The sequence below is a fragment of the Hirundo rustica genome, chromosome 26, assembly GCF_015227805.2.
Source record: "Hirundo rustica isolate bHirRus1 chromosome 26, bHirRus1.pri.v3, whole genome shotgun sequence".
Classification (NCBI taxonomy): domain Eukaryota; kingdom Metazoa; phylum Chordata; class Aves; order Passeriformes; family Hirundinidae; genus Hirundo; species Hirundo rustica.
Genome location: NC_053475.1, coordinates 70,621 through 89,427, shown reverse-complemented (window position 1 = coordinate 89,427; position 18,807 = coordinate 70,621). Strand labels below are relative to the sequence as shown.

The following is an 18,807-nucleotide window of genomic DNA, read 5'->3' as shown; positions in this document are numbered from 1 at the left end:
CTCGCATCCCGCCGGGAGCTCGGAATTTCCCAAGCTTTATCCCGGATTTTAGCGAGGAATTAAAGGAAACTCGGAATTCCCAGGGCTGGAACAGCATCCCGGGCTAGGGAGCGAGCGGAAGAAATTCCCGAGGAATCTTCAAAACTTCCCACTCCGCCTTTTCCGCGGCCCCGGGTCAGCCTTTGGAATTCCCGGAGGGATTTTCCCGGCTGGATTTTGCCCTGGGGTTGTTCCTCTGGGAGCAGCCGGGACACGCCCGGGAACGGGAACCGGGAATGTTCCAGCCGGGAAAAACCTCGGGAATAAAGCTTGGGAATAAACGGGGTTCGGCCTCAGGGACGGGGAAAAGGAATGGGCCCCCAGGAGCAGGAAAAGAAAATGGGATTTTGGGATGATTCCAGGGAAAAAGTTCCAGTTCTTCCCAGTGAATTCTGCACTTGGAAGGAGCAGGAGAGGAGGGGCAGGAAATGGAGGCTGGAGTGGGAAAAGGAGGGAAAAAAGGAGGGAAAAAAGGAAGGAATAAATGGAATTCTGGCCATGGGCTGTCGATGGAATACCCAGGGATGGCTGCGGTGCCCCTTCAGCTCGGAATTCCCACTGGGAAGAGCCGAATTCCAACGTTTCCAGGCCCACAATCCCCGGGAATAAAAGGGATTTTCCAAACCCTCCCAGAAATCCCTTCCTTAAATCCCGGGAAAAGCAGAATCCAGGCGGGAGCGGGATCCCAGGGTGACCTCAGTCCCTGGAGAGCTGCCAAGGCTCTTATCAGGATTTCCCAATTTTCCCCAAGCTCCTGGCTCCAGGATTTTGGATTTTCCCTGGATAAACCCTTCCCACAAGGAAGGAACCAAGTCCAGCTTTTTCTCCCCAGAACTCCTTGGAAAGCCTCCCACCCGGACAGAATCCCTCTCTTCCCAAGAAATTCCAAGGGTTGAAGCGAAGGAACAAACAAGTTTGATTTTATTTACAGACTTCGTGAAGAAAATTCATTTTTCCAGAGGTTTTTTTTTGTTTCCTTTTTCCCGTTCCAGGACAACAAAATCCAACTGGGTTTTTCCAAAGCGCGGTGCCGGGATTTTTTTGCTGGACTTTTCCCAAAGCGCGGCTTTGGAATTTTGGGTCTTCCGTCATCCCAAAGCACAGGAGGCGTTGGCAAATGAAATCCCTGGGAAGGGATCCCCAAAATCCCGGGATTCCCAAGGGAGCCGTGCCAGGTCCCCCCATGGAGGCACTGCTTCCCCAAATTCCCCAAAACCTCTTGGATTTGGGATTCCAAGATGAAGTCAGGGAATGAAATCCCATCCCCTCCCCTCCTGGAGCAGCACGAGGTCTGCCATTCCCAAAAAATCCCAAATTCCTGGGGATTGGAGTCGCTGGGGGATTTTTGGGGCTGCTCCAAACCCTCCCGGTATCCCTCCCAAAAAAATCCGGGAAAGCTTTACCGGGGGGGGGGGAGGGAGGAGCTGTGATTCCAAAAAACCCGGATAATATCGGGGGGAAAAAAAAAAGAGATGGATGATGAAGTTTGGGATCAGAATTCCCAGGAAAGCTGCTGGGAAAAGCCCTCCTCAGTAGTAAGGTCGCCGTGGGTTGTTCTGTAGGGAGAAAAAAAAAAAAATGGAAAAAAAATCATCAGGATCGGGGATTTTATCCCAAAAGTCAGCATCTGGATTCTCTGGGAAAAGCCACTGGAATCTGAGTTTTTTCCCCAAATTTTGGCTGGAAAGGGAAAATCCAGGCTTGGTTTCACCACCCGGAAATGGTAATTCCAAAGAAATCCTGGGATTCACGGAGAAGCTTCCCTTGGGAGGGGGTTGGGATAAAGGTGGAAACAAAACTGGGGCTGGAATGAAAAATAAACAGGGAAGGAGAATTCTGCATCCAGGGAATTCCGGGAGGATGAACTGGTGCCGGGAGGATGAGGAGAGAATCCAAGAGCAGCTTTGCAACTGCCAACATTCCCGTTATCCCATTATCCCGTCCCCGCTATCCCAATCCCATTATCCTGTCCCTGTTATCCCAATCCCATTATCCTGTCCCTGTTATCCCGTTATCCCATTATCCTGTCCCCGTTATCCCAATCCCATTCCTGTTATCCCGTTATCCCATTCCCGTTATCCCGTACCAGCGGATTGGGCCGGAAGCGGTACGCCAGCATCATGCGTTTCCGGAACACCCTGCGCTCGCAGATCCCGTTATCCCATTCCCGTTATCCTGTTATCCCATTCCCATTATCCCGCTATCCCGTTATCCCATTATCCCGCTGTCCCGTACCAGCGGATTGGGCCGGAAGCGGTACGCCAGCATCATGCGTTTCCGGAACGCCCCGCGCTCGCTGATCCCGTTATCCTGTTATCCCATTCCCATTATCCCGCTATCCCATTATCCCGCTATCCCGCTGTCCCGTACCAGCGGATTGGGCCGGAAGCGGTACGCCAGCATCATGCGTTTCCGGAACGCCCCGCGCTCGCTGATCCCGTTATCCCATTATCCCGTTATCCCGTTATCCCGCTATCCCATTATCCCGCTGTCCCGTACCAGCGGATTGGGCCGGAAGCGGTACGCCAGCATCATGCGTTTCCGGAACGCCTCGTACTCGTCGTCCTCCTTGGTCAGCTCCGCCGGGCGCTCGATCCCGAATCCCGCCCCGTCCAGGGCCGTGGTGCCCCTGCGGGAAAACCGGGAATGGCAACGGGAATCCAACGGGAACGCCCACGGGAACGTCCCTGGGATCGATCCCGAATCCCCACGGTCTGCGTGGGAGCAGGGCTGGGATTGGGATTGGTTTCAATTCCCAAATCCCTGGGTCTGGATGGGAGCAGGGATTGGTTTCAATTCCCAAATCCCTGGGTCTGGATGGGAGCAGGGATCGGGATTTGCATTGGTTTGAATTCCCAAATTCCCGGGGTCTGGATGGGAGCAGGGATTGGTTTGAATTCCCAAATTCCCGCGGTCTGGATGGGAGCAGGGATTGGTTTCATTTCCCAGATTCCCAGGGTTCGGGGAATTCGGGATTTGGGGCTCAGACATTTCCAGCTACAGCCCCATATCCAGGAGAAAATTCCCTGAAAAAAAATCAGGAATTTTTTTCCTGGGCTGAGTTTCCCATGCTCAGGTGAGGAATCCCAGCCGGGCTGCGATTCCAGCGGGAATTCCTGGGAAACGGAGGGAAGGGATAACGCACGGAGCACTCACTTGCTGACAGGATTCTTAATTCCCTGTCCGTCGGATCCCAATCCCTCTCCCTCCTTCCATCCCATTTTCATCAGCATTTGGTATCCGATGTTTTCCACCGTCAGCTTGAATTCCTTGTACTCGGAATAATCCGGCTCCCGGCCCTCCTGCAGCGGGAAAGGCAGGAAAAGGGATTTTGGATTCCATGGATCACAGCAGAAAGGGAAAAGCAGCTCCACCCACCCCAAACTGGGATTTTGGGGAAGAACTGCTGGGATTTCCTGGGATTCCAGCGCTGAGGAGGGAACGAAGCTCCAACAACAGCTCTGGAATTCCAGGTTGTTCCCTGGGTCCAGCCCTGGATCAGGAATTCCAGGTGGTTCCCTGGATCCGGCCCCAGCTCTGGAATTCCAGGTTGTTCCCTGGGTGCAGCCCCGGATCAGGAATTCCAGGTTGTTCCCTGGATCCAGCCCCAACTCTGGAATTCCAGGTTGTTCCCTGGATCCGGCCCCAGCTCTGGAATTCCAGGTTGTTCCCTGGATGCAGCCCCGGATCAGAAATTCCAGGTTGTTCCCTGGATGCAGCCCCGGATCAGGAATTCCAGGTTGTTCCCTGGATGCAGCCCCGGATCAGGAATTCCAGGTTGTTCCCTGGATCCAGCCCCAGCTCCGTTTCTTTTTTAAGGCTGAATCCCAGGGAATGTCAGGCCCTGTGCTAGAGAACAGGGAAGAGGCAGGAATTCCACGAATTCCAGGGCTTGGGAAGGATTGGAAGGTGCTGGAGTTGTGGCCTTGGGATTTGCACTTCCCCGCAATCAGCTGGAGCAAAATTCCCAGTTTTTCCCAGCTCGGTGCCCGCTGATCCCAAAGAGGAAGCGAGCGGGGGGGGCCGTGTCTGGAATTCCAGGAAAATCCCAAATCATGGAATTCCAGAGTGGAAAAGGGCCTTCAAAGCCCATCCAGTCCCGCTTCCCGTGATCCCAAAACTCTCCTTGGGCGCTTCCAGGGGCGGGATTCCCACGGCTCCGTTGGGAATTCCACCCCGCTCCCTCCGGGGCAGGAACCTTTCCCGAACATTTCCCCGTTCCCGTGCGAAGGCCGGGAATGCGATCCCGTTTCCCCGCAGGGACGCCGGGAGATCCGGAGCATTCCCGGGATCCCAGCAGCGCTCACCTTGAGCGCCTTGAAGGTCTCCATGAATTTTTCCAGCTCGTCGGGCGGGAGGAAATCCCCGATGAAATGCTTGCCCCGGCCCATCTGCGTCAGCTGCTCCGCCCACTCTGGAAAAGCGGGAACACCGACAGGTCACGGAGAATCCCCAGGGATCCCGGGAATGCTCCCCCAGGCTGAAAAACCAGGGAGCATTCCAGGGATCTCAGGGAATTTGCGGAGGATAAAAACTCCCGGGAGCGTTCAGTGAGATCCCCCCCCCCAAGGCTGAAAATCCACGGAGAGAAGGCTCACGGAGAATTCCTTGGGATTTCAGGGGGATTCTGGAGCTCAGAACCTCCCAGGAGGGGAGATCCTGGAAAAACCACAGGAGAATCCCTTGGGATTCGTGGAACGTCCCAGGAAGGATTGTTCCTGCAGCTCCCGATCCATGGGGATGGGATTGGGATGGGATTGGGATGGGATCCCTGGGATTGTCCCTGCAGGTCCCGATCCATGAGGATGGGATGGGATTGGGATGGGATCCCTGGGATTGCCCCTGCAGCTCCCCCTCCAGCCATCCCTGCATTCCAGGGATGGAATTCCTCCTGTGGAATGCCCTGGGACAGAATTCCCGCTCTGGAACACCGTGTCCATCTCCCCAGGGATGGAATTCCTACCCTGGGATGGCATTCCCGGCGCACCGCGCGTCTTGTCCATCTCCCAGGGATGGAATTTTCCCCGGGATGGAATTCCCGCTCCCCAGGGAGGCGATTCCCGGCGCACCGCGCGTCTTGTCCATCTCCCAGGGATGGAATTTTCCCCGCCCCGGGATGGAATTTTCCCCGGGATGGAATTCCCGCTCCCCCGGGATGGAATTCCCGCTCCCCAGGGACGGAATTCCCGGCGCACCGCGCGTCTTGTCCATCTCCCAGGGATGGAATTTTCCCCGGGATGGAATTCCCTGCCCCAGGGAGGCAATTCCCGGCGCACCGCGCGTCTTGTCCATCTCCCAGGGATGGAATTTTCCCCGCCCCGGGATGGAATTTTCCCAGGGATGGAATTTTCCCTGCCCCGGGATGGAATTTTCCCCGGGATGGAATTCCCGCTCCCCGGGGACGGAATTCCCGGCGCACCGCGCGTCTTGTCCATCTCCATGCGGCGCAGCCGGTGCTCCCAGGTGCCCAGCTCGCCGTCCACCTCCTCGTCGCTGTCGTAGCCGTGCTGGTGCTGCTGCAGCGCCCGCTCCCACAGCAGCTGCATCTCCTGCATCGCCCGCTTGTGCCGCATGATCATGTCGTACATCTGCTGCATCTGGGAACGGGGAACACACCGGGAAACACGGGATCGGGAACGGGGAAAAAACGGGATCGGGAACGGGGAAAAAACGGGATCGGGAACGGGGATGATTGTGTCGTACATCTGCTGCATCTGGGAACGGGAAACACGGGATCGGGAACGGGGAAAAAACGGGATCGGGAACGGGGAAAAAACGGGATCGGGAACGGGGAAAAAACGGGATCGGGAACGGGAATGATCATGTTGTACATCTGCTGCATCTGGGAACACACCGGGAAAAACGGGATCGGGAACGCGGGATTGGGAACGGGGAAAAAACGGATTGGGAACAGGAAACGTGGGACTGGGAACGGGGATGATCGTGTCGTACATCTGCTGCACCTGGGAACGGGGAAAACACCGGGAAAAATGGGATTGGGAACGGGAAACGCGGGATTGGGAATGGGAAATGCGGGATTGGGAATGGGGATGATCGTGTCGTACATCTGCTGCATCTGGGAACACACCGGGAAAAATTGGAACGGGAACGGGAAACGCAGGATTGGGAACGGGAAATGCGGGATTGGGAATGATCATGTTGTACATCTGCTGCATCTGGGAAACAGGAAACACGGGAATGGGAAATATGGGATTGGGAATGGGAAACGTGGGATTGGGAACAGGGATGATCGTGTCGTACATCTGCTGCATCTGGGAACGGGAAAACAGGGACTGGGAACGGGAAACACGGGACTGGGAATTTTAGGACAGGAAACGTGGTTTGGGATTTTAGGGGTGGAAAGCTCCTCTGGGATTTGGGATTTTAGGGCTGGAATGCTCCTTATTCCCCAGCCCCTCTGCCATTCCCGCTGATTCCAGCCCCGCGCTGTTCCCAGGGATTCCCAAGGGTGGGGAATCTCGGCTCCTCCCACAGGGGGGGATCCGGGGGGGGTTTTTTGGGAATCACCTCCTGCTGCTCCTTCAGCTGCTTCTTCTGCGCCTCGGAGAGCTCCGTGACTCCCACCAATCCCACGGGTTTGCCCTTCTCGTATCCCAGACCCTTCAGGTCCTGAACTGCAGGGAAAACACAGGGAAAAACCTCTGGAAAAACCTGGGAGATTGGGAAAAAACCAAACTCCAGCTCGGGAAGGAGTTTTAGGACGATCCCATTCCTCCTCTCCTTATCCCAGCCGGGCTGTGGGTAATTCCAGGGATGGGCTGTTGCCATTCCCAGGAAATTTTAGGGAATTCGGCGCTTCAGGATCCATCTGGAGGGATTTGGGAATCGCAGGAGTGGGAAAACCACCAAATTCTCCTTCGTGGCCGCTCTGAGAATTCCCAGATTGTGCCAAAGTCTGCTCCAAAAATCCTTTTATTTTTTCCCATAGGAATTCCCTCCTCAGGCGAAGCCAAATCAGCTCGGAAAAAAAGCGGGAATTAATCCTGATCCCAGATTTTGTGCGGAGACTCCCAGGGCTCACAGAATTCCCAGAGCATTCCCTGGAAAACGGCCCCCAAAAATCAGGAATCTCCTGGACCTGGCGGGGACAATCCCCAGGAGCTCCTCAACTCTCACCGCTCCAAAACACCAGCCTCGGAATTCCCGCGCCTTCCCCCGGGAATTCCCTGGGAAAAACGCCCCAGAAGTCAGGAATTCCCTGGTCCCGGAGGATCCCACTCACCTGAGAGGGGAGAGGGAGAATCCAGCTGCTGCACCAGCTGCGGGAGGGGCAGCTCCACCTTCTCCTCCTCCGGCCCCCACCGGCTCTTCCTCTTCTTCTTGGAGCTGCCCGCGGCGGGATTTGGGATCCCGGGATCCGGGGCCGCGGCCGGATTCGGGATGGGATGATCCGCAGGGGAGGCGGAGGAGGATGAGGCCGAGGGCGCGGGAGGAGCAGCGGGAACAACGGGAGAGGGAAGGGGCAGAGCCGGAGGCGCCGGGACGGGGACGGGCAGAGGGAGGGGAGGGAAGCACAGAGGGGAGGGGGAGGCCTCGGGACTGGTTTTCCTCTTGAGGCCGGATTCCCCGGGAAAAGGGGAATTCCCGGGAAAAGTGGAATTCCCGGGAAAAGGGGAGCCCCCGGGAAAAGCGGAATTCCCAGGAAAAGGGGAATTCCCGGGGGCAGCCCGGGCCCTGCGGAACTCCTCCAGCTTCTGGCGGTAGTAGCGGTGCCCTTTGCTGTGGGGCTCGTACAGGAACCTGCAAAAACCGGGATCGTCAGCCGGGAATTCCTGCCTGGAACGGCAGCAGCATTCCCAGAGCGTGCCCAGAGCTGGGATCCAGCTGTGGAATTCCTGCCTGGAACGGCAGCAGCATTCCCAGAGCATTCCCAGAGCTGGGACCCAGCTGTGGAATTCCTGCCTGGAATGCCCACAGCATTCCCAGAGCTGGGATCCAGCACTGGAATTTTCCTTCCTGGAATGCCCACAGCACTCTCAGAGCTCCCCAGGGCTGGGATCCAGCAGAGTTTCCTCAGGAATTTTCCTTCCTGCAATTCCCAGGGCACTCCCGGCTCTCCAGCACCATCCCGTGTATCCCCGCAGCCACTGCAGCCTCCAGTGGGATCAGGGAGCACAATTCCAGGAAGGAAAAGCGGCCCCAAACCCAGGAATGTGCTGTACTGAGGGCAGGGATCTCTCTGCGCCCCAAACCTGAGCCCCTCAATCCCCACTGCTCCGGAACACCAACCTCGGAACTCCCACAAGTTTCCCTGGGAATTCCAGGTGAACTCCCGATGAATTCCCGGTGAATTCCCAGTGAATTCCCTGACAAACAGCCCCAGTATCCGGAATTTTCCGTACCTGAAGGCGGGGTTGTCCCTGTTGCCCTGCAGGGCCGCACTCCCACCCAGGATTTTCCCTGTGAATTCCCTGATGAATTCCCTGTAATTCCCTGTGAATCCCCGATGAATTCCCTGTGAATCCCTGATGAATTCCCGGTGAATTCCCTGACAAACACGGAATGTTCCGTACCTGAAGGCGGGGTTGTCCCTGTTGCCCTGCAGGGCAAAACTCCCACCCAGGACTTTCCCTGATGAATCCCTGGTGAATCCCCAATGAATTCCCTGTGAATCCCCTGTAATTTCCTGATAAATCCCCTGTGAATTCCCGGTGAATTCCCTGACAAACAGCCCCAGTATCCGGAATGTTCCGTACCTGAAGGCGGGGTTGTCCCTGTTCCCCTGCAGGGCCGCGCTCCCACCCAGGATTTTCCCTGTGAATCCCCGATGAATTCCCTGATGAATCCCCAGTGAATTCCCGGTGAATTCCCTGACAAACAGCCCCAGTATCCGGAATGTTCCGTACCTGAAGGCGGGGTTGTCCCTGTTCCCCTGCAGGGCCGCACTCCCACCCAGGACTTTCCCTGTGAATCCCCGATGAATTCCCTGATGAATTCCCTGTGAATTCCCGGTGAATTCCCTGACAAACAGCCCCAGTATCCGGAATGTTCCGTACCTGAAGGCGGGGTTGTCCCTGTTGCCCTGCAGGGCCGCGCTCCCACCCAGGGTTTTCCCTGTGAATTCCCAGTGAATCCCCGATGAATTCCCTGTGAATTCCCTGTAATTCCCTGTGAATCCCTGATGAATTCCCGGTGAATTCCCGGTGAATTCCCTGACAAACACGGAATGTTCCGTACCTGAAGGCGGGGTTGTCCCTGTTGCCCTGCAGGGCCGCGCTCTCCACCTCGGGCCCCCCCGCCGCCACCGCCTGCGCCAGCGTCTCCGCGCATTCCCGCGTCTCCTGCTCGGCTGGGGGGGAAACTTTAGGCAGGGATTAATCCTGGGCCCAGCTCACCCCAGCCCAGCCTAACCCGGCCTACGGACCCCAGGGAGGCCTAAAGTCGGGTTTAAAGGAGGAGAATTGGTACAAAGGAAGGGTTAAACAGAGCAAAAGCATCGGTTCAGACCCGAGTTTGGGAGCAGGGATGAGAGACAAAGCGGCTTTGGGCTCCCACATCCCAAATTTTCCATGTGCCAGGCACTTTTCCGTAGGAATAAACCACCTGGAATTGCCCCTAGTTACAAATTCTGGATGTTTTCCCTGTTTCAGGCATTTTTCCATCAGTTTAAACCACCTGGAATTATCTCTAGTTACAAATTTTGGATTTTTTTTCCAAGTCTCGGGCATTTTTCCATAGGAATAAGCCACCTGGAACTATCCCTAGTTACAAATTTTGGATTTATTTCCCCTGTGCCAGGCACTTTTCCATAGAATTAAACCACTGGAATTAGCCATATTTAAGGATATTGTAATTTTTTTCCCCATCTCACGCATTTTTCCATAGGTTTAAACCACCTGGAATTATCCCTAATTACAAATTCTGGATTTTTTTTCCCTGTCTCAGGCATTTTTCCATAGGTTTAAACCACCTGGAATTATCCCTAATTACAAATTCTGGATTTTTTTTCCCCATCTCACGCATTTTTCCATAGGTTTAAACCACCTGGAATTATCCCTAATTACAAATTCTGGATTTTTTCCCCGTCTCAGGCATTTTTCCATAAGGTGACACCACCCAGGATTATCCACATTCCAACATTTTTGCTCCTGAATTACCCAGGAACAACAGGAAATCCTCTGGAAAACTCTGAATTTCCTGTAATCCCACTTATTTCCCACTGCACCCCTGGAGGCGGCTCCAGGGGAAATCCCCTATGGAAAATCCCAAATCCCTCCTGGAAAAGGGAGGCTGCTCCAATCAAACCCACAAACTGGGGAGAAAAAAAAAAAATCCCCTTTTCCCAAATTTTCAGTGCTGGAGCATTATTTGGGAAGATTTGTGAGCACTACAAGGAAAATCCCATTCAAAATCCCAGGAATATTTCCTTGGGAATCCACATTTTTTGGGCATGAGGATTTGATTCTCCTTCCAGTTGGGAATTTTCTTTCCAGGCAGCCAAATTTTCACCCCAGTCCCAAAAAAATCCCAAATTTCCCCCCGTGCTATTCCCATTCCCCAAATTTTAGTGGGAATTACCTTTTTGGGAAGAAGCTGCCTGGGAATTTTGATTTTCTTTCCTTATTTCTGCCACTTTCTTCCTGTAGTAAAGGAATTCTCTGCTGTTCTTATCATGCAAAAACCTGGAAAAGAGGGGGAAAAAAAAATAAATTTTCTCAGAATCCACCTAAAACTTGGAATCGGATTTCGGAGTTTTAGTCCAAGGATTTGCATCCAAATTTTTGTTGCTTGAAAAGGGAATTAAGGACAAATCCTCCCCCCCACCAGTGCTGGGTTTAAAAGCTTTTCCACCCCTCAAATCCAAACCTTTCCCCTCCCCAAATTCCAAACTTTTCCTCCTCATAGGGAAGAGCAAACAACAAATCCAAATTTTTTCTCCACTCAAATCCAATTTTTTCCCCTCTCTGGAAAGAGGATTTTGGATTTTCCCTTCAAATCCAAACTTTCCTACCCTTAAAATCCAAACTTTTTCCACTCTCAAATCCCAAATTCTCCCCCTCAGGGAAGAACAATGAATCCAAACTTTTCCCCCTCAAATTCAAACTTTTCCTCCTCATAAGGAAGAACAAGCAATGAATCCAAACTTTCCCCAGCTCCCAATCCAAATTTTTCCCCATCTCCCAATCCGAACTTTTCCACCCTTAAAATCCAACCTTTTTCTCCCCTCAAATCCCAAATTCTCCCCCTCAGGGAAGAACAATGAATCCAAACCTTTCCCCCCTCAAATCCAAACTGTCCCCAGCTCCAATCCAAGCTTCCCCCAGCTCCAATCCCAGTTTTTCCCCCCTCAGGGAAGAACAAGGAACCCCAACTTTCCCGGCTCCCAGGGACACCCCACACTCCGTTCCCCTGCAGGGAGGAGCTGTTCCCTCGGGAAAAGGCGATCCCAGGCCGATCCCAGACTGATTGAGACCGATCCCAGGCCGTTCCTGGATTGATTCCAGGCCGATCCCAGACCATTCCCAGGCTGATCCCAGACTGATTGAGACCAATCACAGACCATTCCCAGGCCCATCCCAGGCCGTTCCCCATCCCAGGCCCATCCCAATCCCAGGCCCATCCCGATCCCAGGCCCAGGCCATTCCCAGGCCCATCCCGGGCCCATCCCCATCCTGGGCCGTTCCCAAGCCCATCCTGATCCCAGGCCCATCCCGATCCCAGGCTGTTCCCATCCCAATCCCAGACCGTTCCCAGGCCCATCCTGATCCCAGGCCCAGGCCATTCCCAGGCCATTCCCAGGCCCATCCCCATCCCGGGCCCATCCCCATCCCAATCCCATCCCCATCCCGGGCCCATCCCAGGCTGTTCCCAGGCCCATCCCGATCCCAGGCCGATCCCAATCCCACCCCGATCCCGGGCTCACGAGAAAGCGGGGTTGTCCTTGTAGTCCTCCCTGGCGACCTTCTCGAGCGCGGGGCCGCCCTCGGCCACGAAGCGGGCCAGCTTCTCCACCACGCGCCGCGCCTCCGCGTCCCCTGGGGGCAGAACTGCAAGGGGCTGTCAGTGCCGGGAAAGCGGGACGAGCGCCGGGAGCGCGGGAACCGCGGAGGGAGAGGAGAGGAGGAAACGGGCCCGGCGCGGGTGGAGGGGAGCTCACAGCACGGGCCGTGGGGCGCTAGGGGATCCCGGCTTTTCCCGTGGGGATTCCTACAGGGAAAACCCAGAGTTCTGGGGTTCAGCAGGGGAGGGAGATTAAAGCTCGTCCCATTCCCATGTTTTCTGCTATCCCGGCCTTTTCCCGGGAGCTGCCAGGGATGGAGCGGCCACAGCTCCTCTGGGAATTCCAGCTCAGCCTCTCCCCACCCTCACGGCCAGGAATTCCTGCCCCAAATCCCACCTAAATCCATTCCCTGTGTCCTGTCCCTCATCCCAAATCCCTCTGCAGCCCCAAGGTTTTTCTGGAGCTTCCCTTCTCCCATTTTCCTTGGACACTTCCAGGGACTGGGAATCCACCACCCCATCCCAGTTTGGGAGCTCCAGCTGCACCCAGTCCATCCCAGCTTTGGCTCCCGATGGATTCATTCCCTCCACACCCCAGCAGGGAAAGAGCAGGAATTGGGGTTTAATCCAGATTCCAGCTGCCAAAGCCATTCCCAGCTCACTCCCAGAACGCTCCAGGCCCTGTGGCTGGAGCAGCAGCTTTTCCTGGAGTTTGGCTCCCGTGGCCAGGAATTCCCACAGGGATCACAAGAGGGGATAAACCCGGCGACTCTGGGAATTTTGGGAAGCACAGAGCAGAGCTGCTCCAGCGGGATCAGCCCCCAGGTCCCGGAAGGAAGGATATCCCACCCCGGCTCTCCCCATTCTCACGCTCGCATTCCGAATTCCCGGGATTACGCTGGTAACAAATCCCAGCAGAAAGGGTTCCAGGGGATTTTGGGAAGGGATAAAGGAAACCACAAAGCCCAAAGCGTGACTGGCTGAGCTCCTTTTATCCATTCAAACCCCGCCCGGGAAATTCCCATTCCCAGGCGAATCAGCCCCGGGGCTTCCTGCCCTGGGTTATCCCAATAAAACCCGGGATAACTCCTCCTTTTCCCAAGCACTCAGGGCCCACAGGTGAGATCCCTTCAGCTGGATTTTGGGTTTTACCCGGGCACAGTTCCCTGCTGGATGTGTCGTTTATTTTATTTATTCACGCACACAGATTTTTTCCCTGCACGCTTCCAAAACAATTCCTCCTTTTCCAGCACTTAAACCCCCGAAAATCCCATTTTAAGGACAAGAATTAGGGTTTCCTGGAGAGCCCAGCACTTGGCACAACATTCCAAAGGTGCAAATCAGAATTTTTAGGATTTGCCACCCACCAAATCAGTTTTAAACACAACATTTTCCTCCCTATCTGTTATTTTCCCAAATTTTTGGCCGGCCAAGCACCGGGATAATTCGGAGAAGATAAATTCTTCCAGGCTGAGGTCAACAGCATTTAAATATTGAACTAGAGGAAGGTCAGGAATATCTAAAATATCAGGAATTTCACATCAAAAATGTCAGGCATTTCATCCCTCAGATTTTGCCTGAATTTGGAAGAGTCCACCGGCATTAACTGCTGGAATTTCCGCTCCATAAAGGAGAAATCTGCCCCAAAACCGTGCTGGGAATATAAATTCATGGAAAACAGGGATAAAATAACCGGCTTCCCACTGGGGCTGAGGGAGTCCTGTTCCACACTGATCCCTGTGGAATAAAACAACCCCAAACCCTGTCCCAAACTGATCCCTGTCCCAGGAGGGAATCCTGCCCCCACTGACCCCTATCCCGGGATAAATCCACCCCAATTCCCACTAAGACTGTGGGAATCCTGCCCCCACTGATCCCTATCCTGGGATAAATCCAGTCAAATCCCCAGTGGAACTGAGGGAATCCTGTCCCAAACTGATCCCTGTCCCAGGAGGGAATCCTGGCCCCACTGATCCCTATCCCAGGAGGGAATCCTGGCCCCACTGACCCCTATCCCGGGATAAATCCACCCCAATTCCCACTAAGACTGCGGGAATCCTGCCCCCACTGATCCCTATCCTGGGATAAATCCACCCCAATTCCCACTAAGACTGTGGGAATCCTGCCCCCACTGATCCCTATCCTGGGATAAATCCAGTCAAATCCCCAGTGGAACTGAGGGAGTCCGGTCCCAAACTGATCCCTGTCCCAGGAGGGAATCCTGTCCCTCTCTGACCACTATCCCGGGATAAAACCCAACGCAAATTCCCACTAAGACTGCGGGAATCCTGCCCCAAACTGATCCCTATCCCAGGAGGGAATCCTGCCCCCACTGATCCCTATCCTGGGAAAAATCCAGTCAAATCCCCAGTGGAACTGAGGGAATCCTGCCCCAAACTGATCCCTATCCCAGGAGGGAATCCTGCCCCCACTGATCCCTATCCCGGGATAAATCCACCCCAATTCCCACTAAGACTGAGGGAATCCTACCCCAAACTGATCCCTATCCCAGGAGGGAATCCTGCCCCCACTGACCCCTAATCCCAGGATAAATCCACCCCAATTCCCACCAAGACTGCGGGAATCCTGCCCCTATCCCGGGCTGAGCACTCCCAGCTCCAGCCCCGGAGCTGCCACTGACCTTTGATTTCCAGCCACTGCTCGTAATCCTCCTCCTCCTCGTCCTCCTCGTCGGGGGCCTGGAAGACGCTGAGGCGGCTCAGGACGGGGCTGGGTCTGGGCTGGGCGAGGCTCCGGGCCTGGAGCATCCGGCTCAGCGCCTGCCCCGGCCGCTTCCCCAGCAGCGCCGGCCTCTTCCCGGGGTTCGGCGCGCTCCCGGAGCCGGTGGGGGCACTCGGAGGAGTTTCTGAGGGGAGAAGGAAGGGGAAATTATTCTTGGGAATTCTGGGTTTTGGCTGGGAAAGGCTCCAGGCTTGGAGCATTCAGCTCAGGGGCTGCTCCGGCTGCTTATTCCCAGATTTCAGAGCCAGGGCATTCCCAGAGTTGTTGGGGGGATTTGGGGCAGTTTGTGAGGGGAGAAGGAAGGAGAAATTTTTCTTGGGAATTCTGGGTTTTGGCTGGGAAAATGAAGGGAAATTATCCCTGGGAATCACAAGTTTGGTGTGGGAGAGGCTCCAGGCCTCCCCCAGCCTCCTCTTCCCGGGATTCGGCGCGCTCCCGGAGCTGGTGGGGGCACTCAGAGGAGTTTCTGAGGGGAGAAGGAAGGGGAAATTATTCTTGGGAATTCTGGGTTTTGGCTGGGAAAGGCTCCAGGCCTGGAGCATTCAGCTCAGGGGCTGCTCCAGCTGCTTATTCCCAGACTTTGGCTGCTTATTCCCAGATTTCAGAGCTGGGGCATTCGGGGCAGTTTGTGAGGGGATAAGGAAGGGGAAATTATTCTTGGGAATCCCAGGGTTTGGGGCTGAGGCATCCCTGGAGTTGTTGGGGGGATTTGGGACAGTTTGTGAGGGGAGAAGGAAGGAGAAATTTTTCTTGGGAATTCTGGGTTTTGGCTGGGAAAAGCTCCAGGCCTGGAGCATTCAGCTCAGGGGCTGCTCTGGCTGCTTATTCCCAGACTTTGGCTGCTTATTCCCAGATTTCAGAGCTGGGGCATTCCCGGAGTTGTTGGAGGGATTTGGGGCAGTTTCTGTGGAGAAAATGAAGGGAAATTATCCCTGGGAATCACAAGTTTGGTGTGGGAGAGGCTCAGCGCCTGCCCCGGCCTCCTCTCCTCTTCCCGGGATTTGGCACGTTCCCGGAGCTGGTGGGGGCACTCGGAGGGGTTTCTGAGGGGAGAAGGAAGGGGAAATTATTCTTGGGAATTCTGGGTTTTGGCTGGGAAAAGCTCCAGGCCTGGAGCATTCAGCTCAGGGGCTGCTCCGGCTGCTTATTCCCAGATTTCAGAGCTGGGGCATTCGGGGCAGTTTGTGAGGGGATAAGGAAGGGGAAATTGTTCTTCGGAATCCCAGGGTTTGGGGCTGAGGCATCCCTGGAGTTGTTGGGGGGATTTGGGGCAGTTTGTGAGGGGAGAAGAAAGGGGAAATTATTCTTGGGAATTCTGGGTTTTGGCTGGGAAAAGCTCCAGGCCTGGAGCATTCAGCTCAGGGGCTGCTCCGGCTGCTTATTCCCGGAGTTCGGCCGCTTATTCCCAGATTTCAGAGCCAGGGCATTCCCAGAGTTGTTGGGGGGATTTGGGACAGTTTGTGAGGGGAGAAGGAAGGAGAAATTATTCTTGGGAATTCTGGGTTTTGGCTGGGAAAAGCTCCAGGCCTGGAGCATTCAGCTCACCGTCTGCTCCGGCTGCTTATTCCCAGATTTCAGAGCCGGGGCATTCCTGGAGCTGTTGGGGGGACTGGGGGCAGTTTGTGAGGGGAGAAGGAAGGGAAAATTATTCTTGGGAATCCCAGGATTTGGGGCTGAGGCATTCCCAGAGTTGTTGGGGGATTTGGGACAGTTTTTGTGGAGAAAAGGAAGGGGAAATTATCCCTGGGAATCCTGGGTTTGGGCTGGGGCATTCCTGGAATTGTTGGGGGGACTGGGGGCAGTTTCTGTGGAGAAAAGGAAGGGGAAATTATTCCTGGGAATCCCAGGTCTGGGCTGGGAAAGGAAGCACCTACCAGCATTGGACTTTTCCTTCTGGAGCTTCAGGAATTGCTGCAGGAAGCTCCCATCGTTCACAAACTTGTTGGACACGGAGGCCTCGCTCTCAGAGCCATCGTCACTAAGCGGGGACAGGGAAACAGGAGCTGGGATTTTTGTCCCAGCCCTTCCCATGAGGGATTTGGGACAGGAAAAACTCATGGAATTGGCGGTTTTCCTCACCTGCCACCAAATTCCCAAAAGAACCCCGAATCTCCTTCCTCCTCCATCAACACTGGGATTTGCCTCCCCCTGCTCCACCAAAAACCTGATTTTCCTCCACCCCTGCTTCACTAAAACCGGGATTTTTCCTCCCTGCTCCATTAAAATCGGGATTTTCGCTCCCTCATCCACCAAAACCTGGATTTTCCTCCTCCTGCTCCACCAAAACTGGGATTCTCCTCCCGCAGCTCCCCTTCCCAACCCCATCTCCCCCCGTCTGCAGGCGGTCAGAATCCCGGGATTCCCGGCACTCCCACGTACTCTCCGAGCAGCGGGAGCTGCGGGATGCTGAGGGAATTCTGCCGCGCCTGCTGCTCCAGCCGCGCCTCGATCTCCCGCTTCTTCTGGGCGATCAGCTCCTCCTGCTGCAGGATGTTCACGCTCGTCTTGGCCGACTTGGACTGGGACACGCCGAACCAGCGGCTGGCTTTTCCTGGGAGAGAGGGGCGGGGATCAGCGGGAATGGAGGGGAGAATTGAATTGTCGGGAATGGAGGGGTGAATTCCCTGAGGGAAAGGGGTGGGAATCAGCGGGAATTGTCAGGAATGGAGGGGTGAATTCCCTGAGGGAAAGGGGTGGGAATCAGCGGGAATTGTCAGGAATGGAGGGGTGAATTCCCTGAGGGAAAACTGATGGGAATCAGTGGGAATTGTTGGGAATGGAGGGGAGAATTCCCTGAGGGAAACGTGAGAATCAGCAGGGAATTATCAGGAATGGAGGGGTGAATTCGGGTGGGAATCAGCAGGAAATTGTTGGGAATGGAGGGGTGAATTCCCTGAGGGAAAGGGGGTGGGAATTAGCACAGAAATTGGAACTGAGAGGTGAATTCCCTGAGGAAAAACTGGTGGGAATCAGCATGGAATTATCAGGAATGGAGGGGTGAATTCCCTGAGGAAAACATGAGACTCAGCAGGGAATTGTCAGGAATGGAGGGGTGAATTCGGGTGGGAATCAGCAGGGAATTGTCGGGAATGGAGGCTTGAATTCCCTGAGAGAAAGGGGTGGGAATTAGCACAGATCATCCCAAATCAAGGGTTGCATTCCCTGTGGGAAAAGGGGGGAAATTAATGGGGAAACCATCCCAAATCAAGGCTCGTATTTCCTACGAGACAAGGGGGGAAATTGACACAGCAATCATCCTGAACGGAAGCTCAGGCTCCCTGTGGGAAAAGGGAAGGAATAAACTGTGGGATCAGCCCAAACTCAGCTCCCCTATAGAAAAAAGGAGGAAAAAAAAAATCAACAGCGAGGTCTCCACGAATCACCAGCTCAGCTTTCCTACGGGAAAAGAGAGAGGGAACGAACAGCTGGGCTTCCTGCGGGAAAAGGAGAGGGAAAATCAACACTGGAGCCTCCCCAAACCACCGGCTCTGCTTCCCTGTGGGAAAAGAGGAGGAAAAATAACGGGGACGCCATCCCGGACCCCAAGCTCGGTTTTCCTGTGGGAAAAGGGAGGCAAATTAACAGAGCGGCCATCCTGAACCACCAGCCCGGTTTCCCTGCGGGAAAACGAGCCGGAAACGAATGCGGGGATCCATCCCGAACTCCCGGCTCGGCTCCGCAGTTGGAGAAAAGGAGGGAATTTAAGCGGGGGGCCTCCCCCAGCCCCCGACTCTGCCGGCACACCCCCGCCCCCGGGCGCACACCCCGGCCCCCGGCTCCCGCAGCCCCGGGGGCGCCGGGGCCGCGCCGGGGAACGGCAGCGAGGCGGGAGGAGCGGAGCAGAGCCCCGGGACGGGCGCGGCAGAGCCGGGAGCGGCGGGAGCCGCCGGGGCCGGGCCCTACCTGGCGCATCCCTGTGGTTGTCCATTTTGGAGCCCCCCCGTCCCAGCATGCGCCGCGCGGGGCACGCCGCGCCGGGCCGCGCCGCCGCAAGCGCTCCCGGGAGGTGTAGTCCCTCGAGGGGGCCATCCCGCCGCTCTCCCCGCTCCTCCCGCCGCACCGAGC

The 18,807-nt window shown here is 55.4% G+C and overlaps 1 protein-coding gene across 1 annotated transcript; it reads right to left on the bottom strand.

Annotated features, from left to right (window-relative positions):
• Nucleotides 1-931: 931 nt before the first annotated feature.
• On the bottom strand, nt 932-18,706 carry SUGP1 (SURP and G-patch domain containing 1). Its single transcript, XM_040086996.1, has 14 exons — nt 18,646-18,706; nt 17,122-17,293; nt 16,617-16,720; nt 14,642-14,866; nt 11,924-12,047; nt 10,579-10,682; nt 9,238-9,361; nt 7,283-7,800; nt 6,568-6,674; nt 5,459-5,636; nt 4,347-4,453; nt 3,196-3,341; nt 2,539-2,668; nt 932-1,595 (listed from the first exon to the last, which is right to left on the bottom strand). The coding sequence occupies exons 1-14, from the start codon at nt 18,692-18,694 to the stop codon at nt 1,569-1,571; spliced, it is 2,115 nt and encodes a 704-aa protein (XP_039942930.1). The 5' UTR covers nt 18,695-18,706; the 3' UTR covers nt 932-1,568.
• Between the last annotated feature and the right edge of the window lie 101 nt (nt 18,707-18,807).

Coding starts and splice junctions, on each gene's coding strand:
- SUGP1 (XM_040086996.1), bottom strand. CDS start 18,694: ATGCTGGGACGGGGGGGCTCCAAAATGGACAACCACAGGGATGCGCCA. Junction 6,675..7,282: donor TTCTCCCTCTCCCCTCTCAG/GTGAGTGGGATC, acceptor TTTTCCCTGCAG/TTCAGGACCTGAAGGGTCTG. Junction 5,637..6,567: donor AGCTGAAGGAGCAGCAGGAG/GTGATTCCCAAA, acceptor CCCCGTTCCCAG/ATGCAGCAGATGTACGACAT.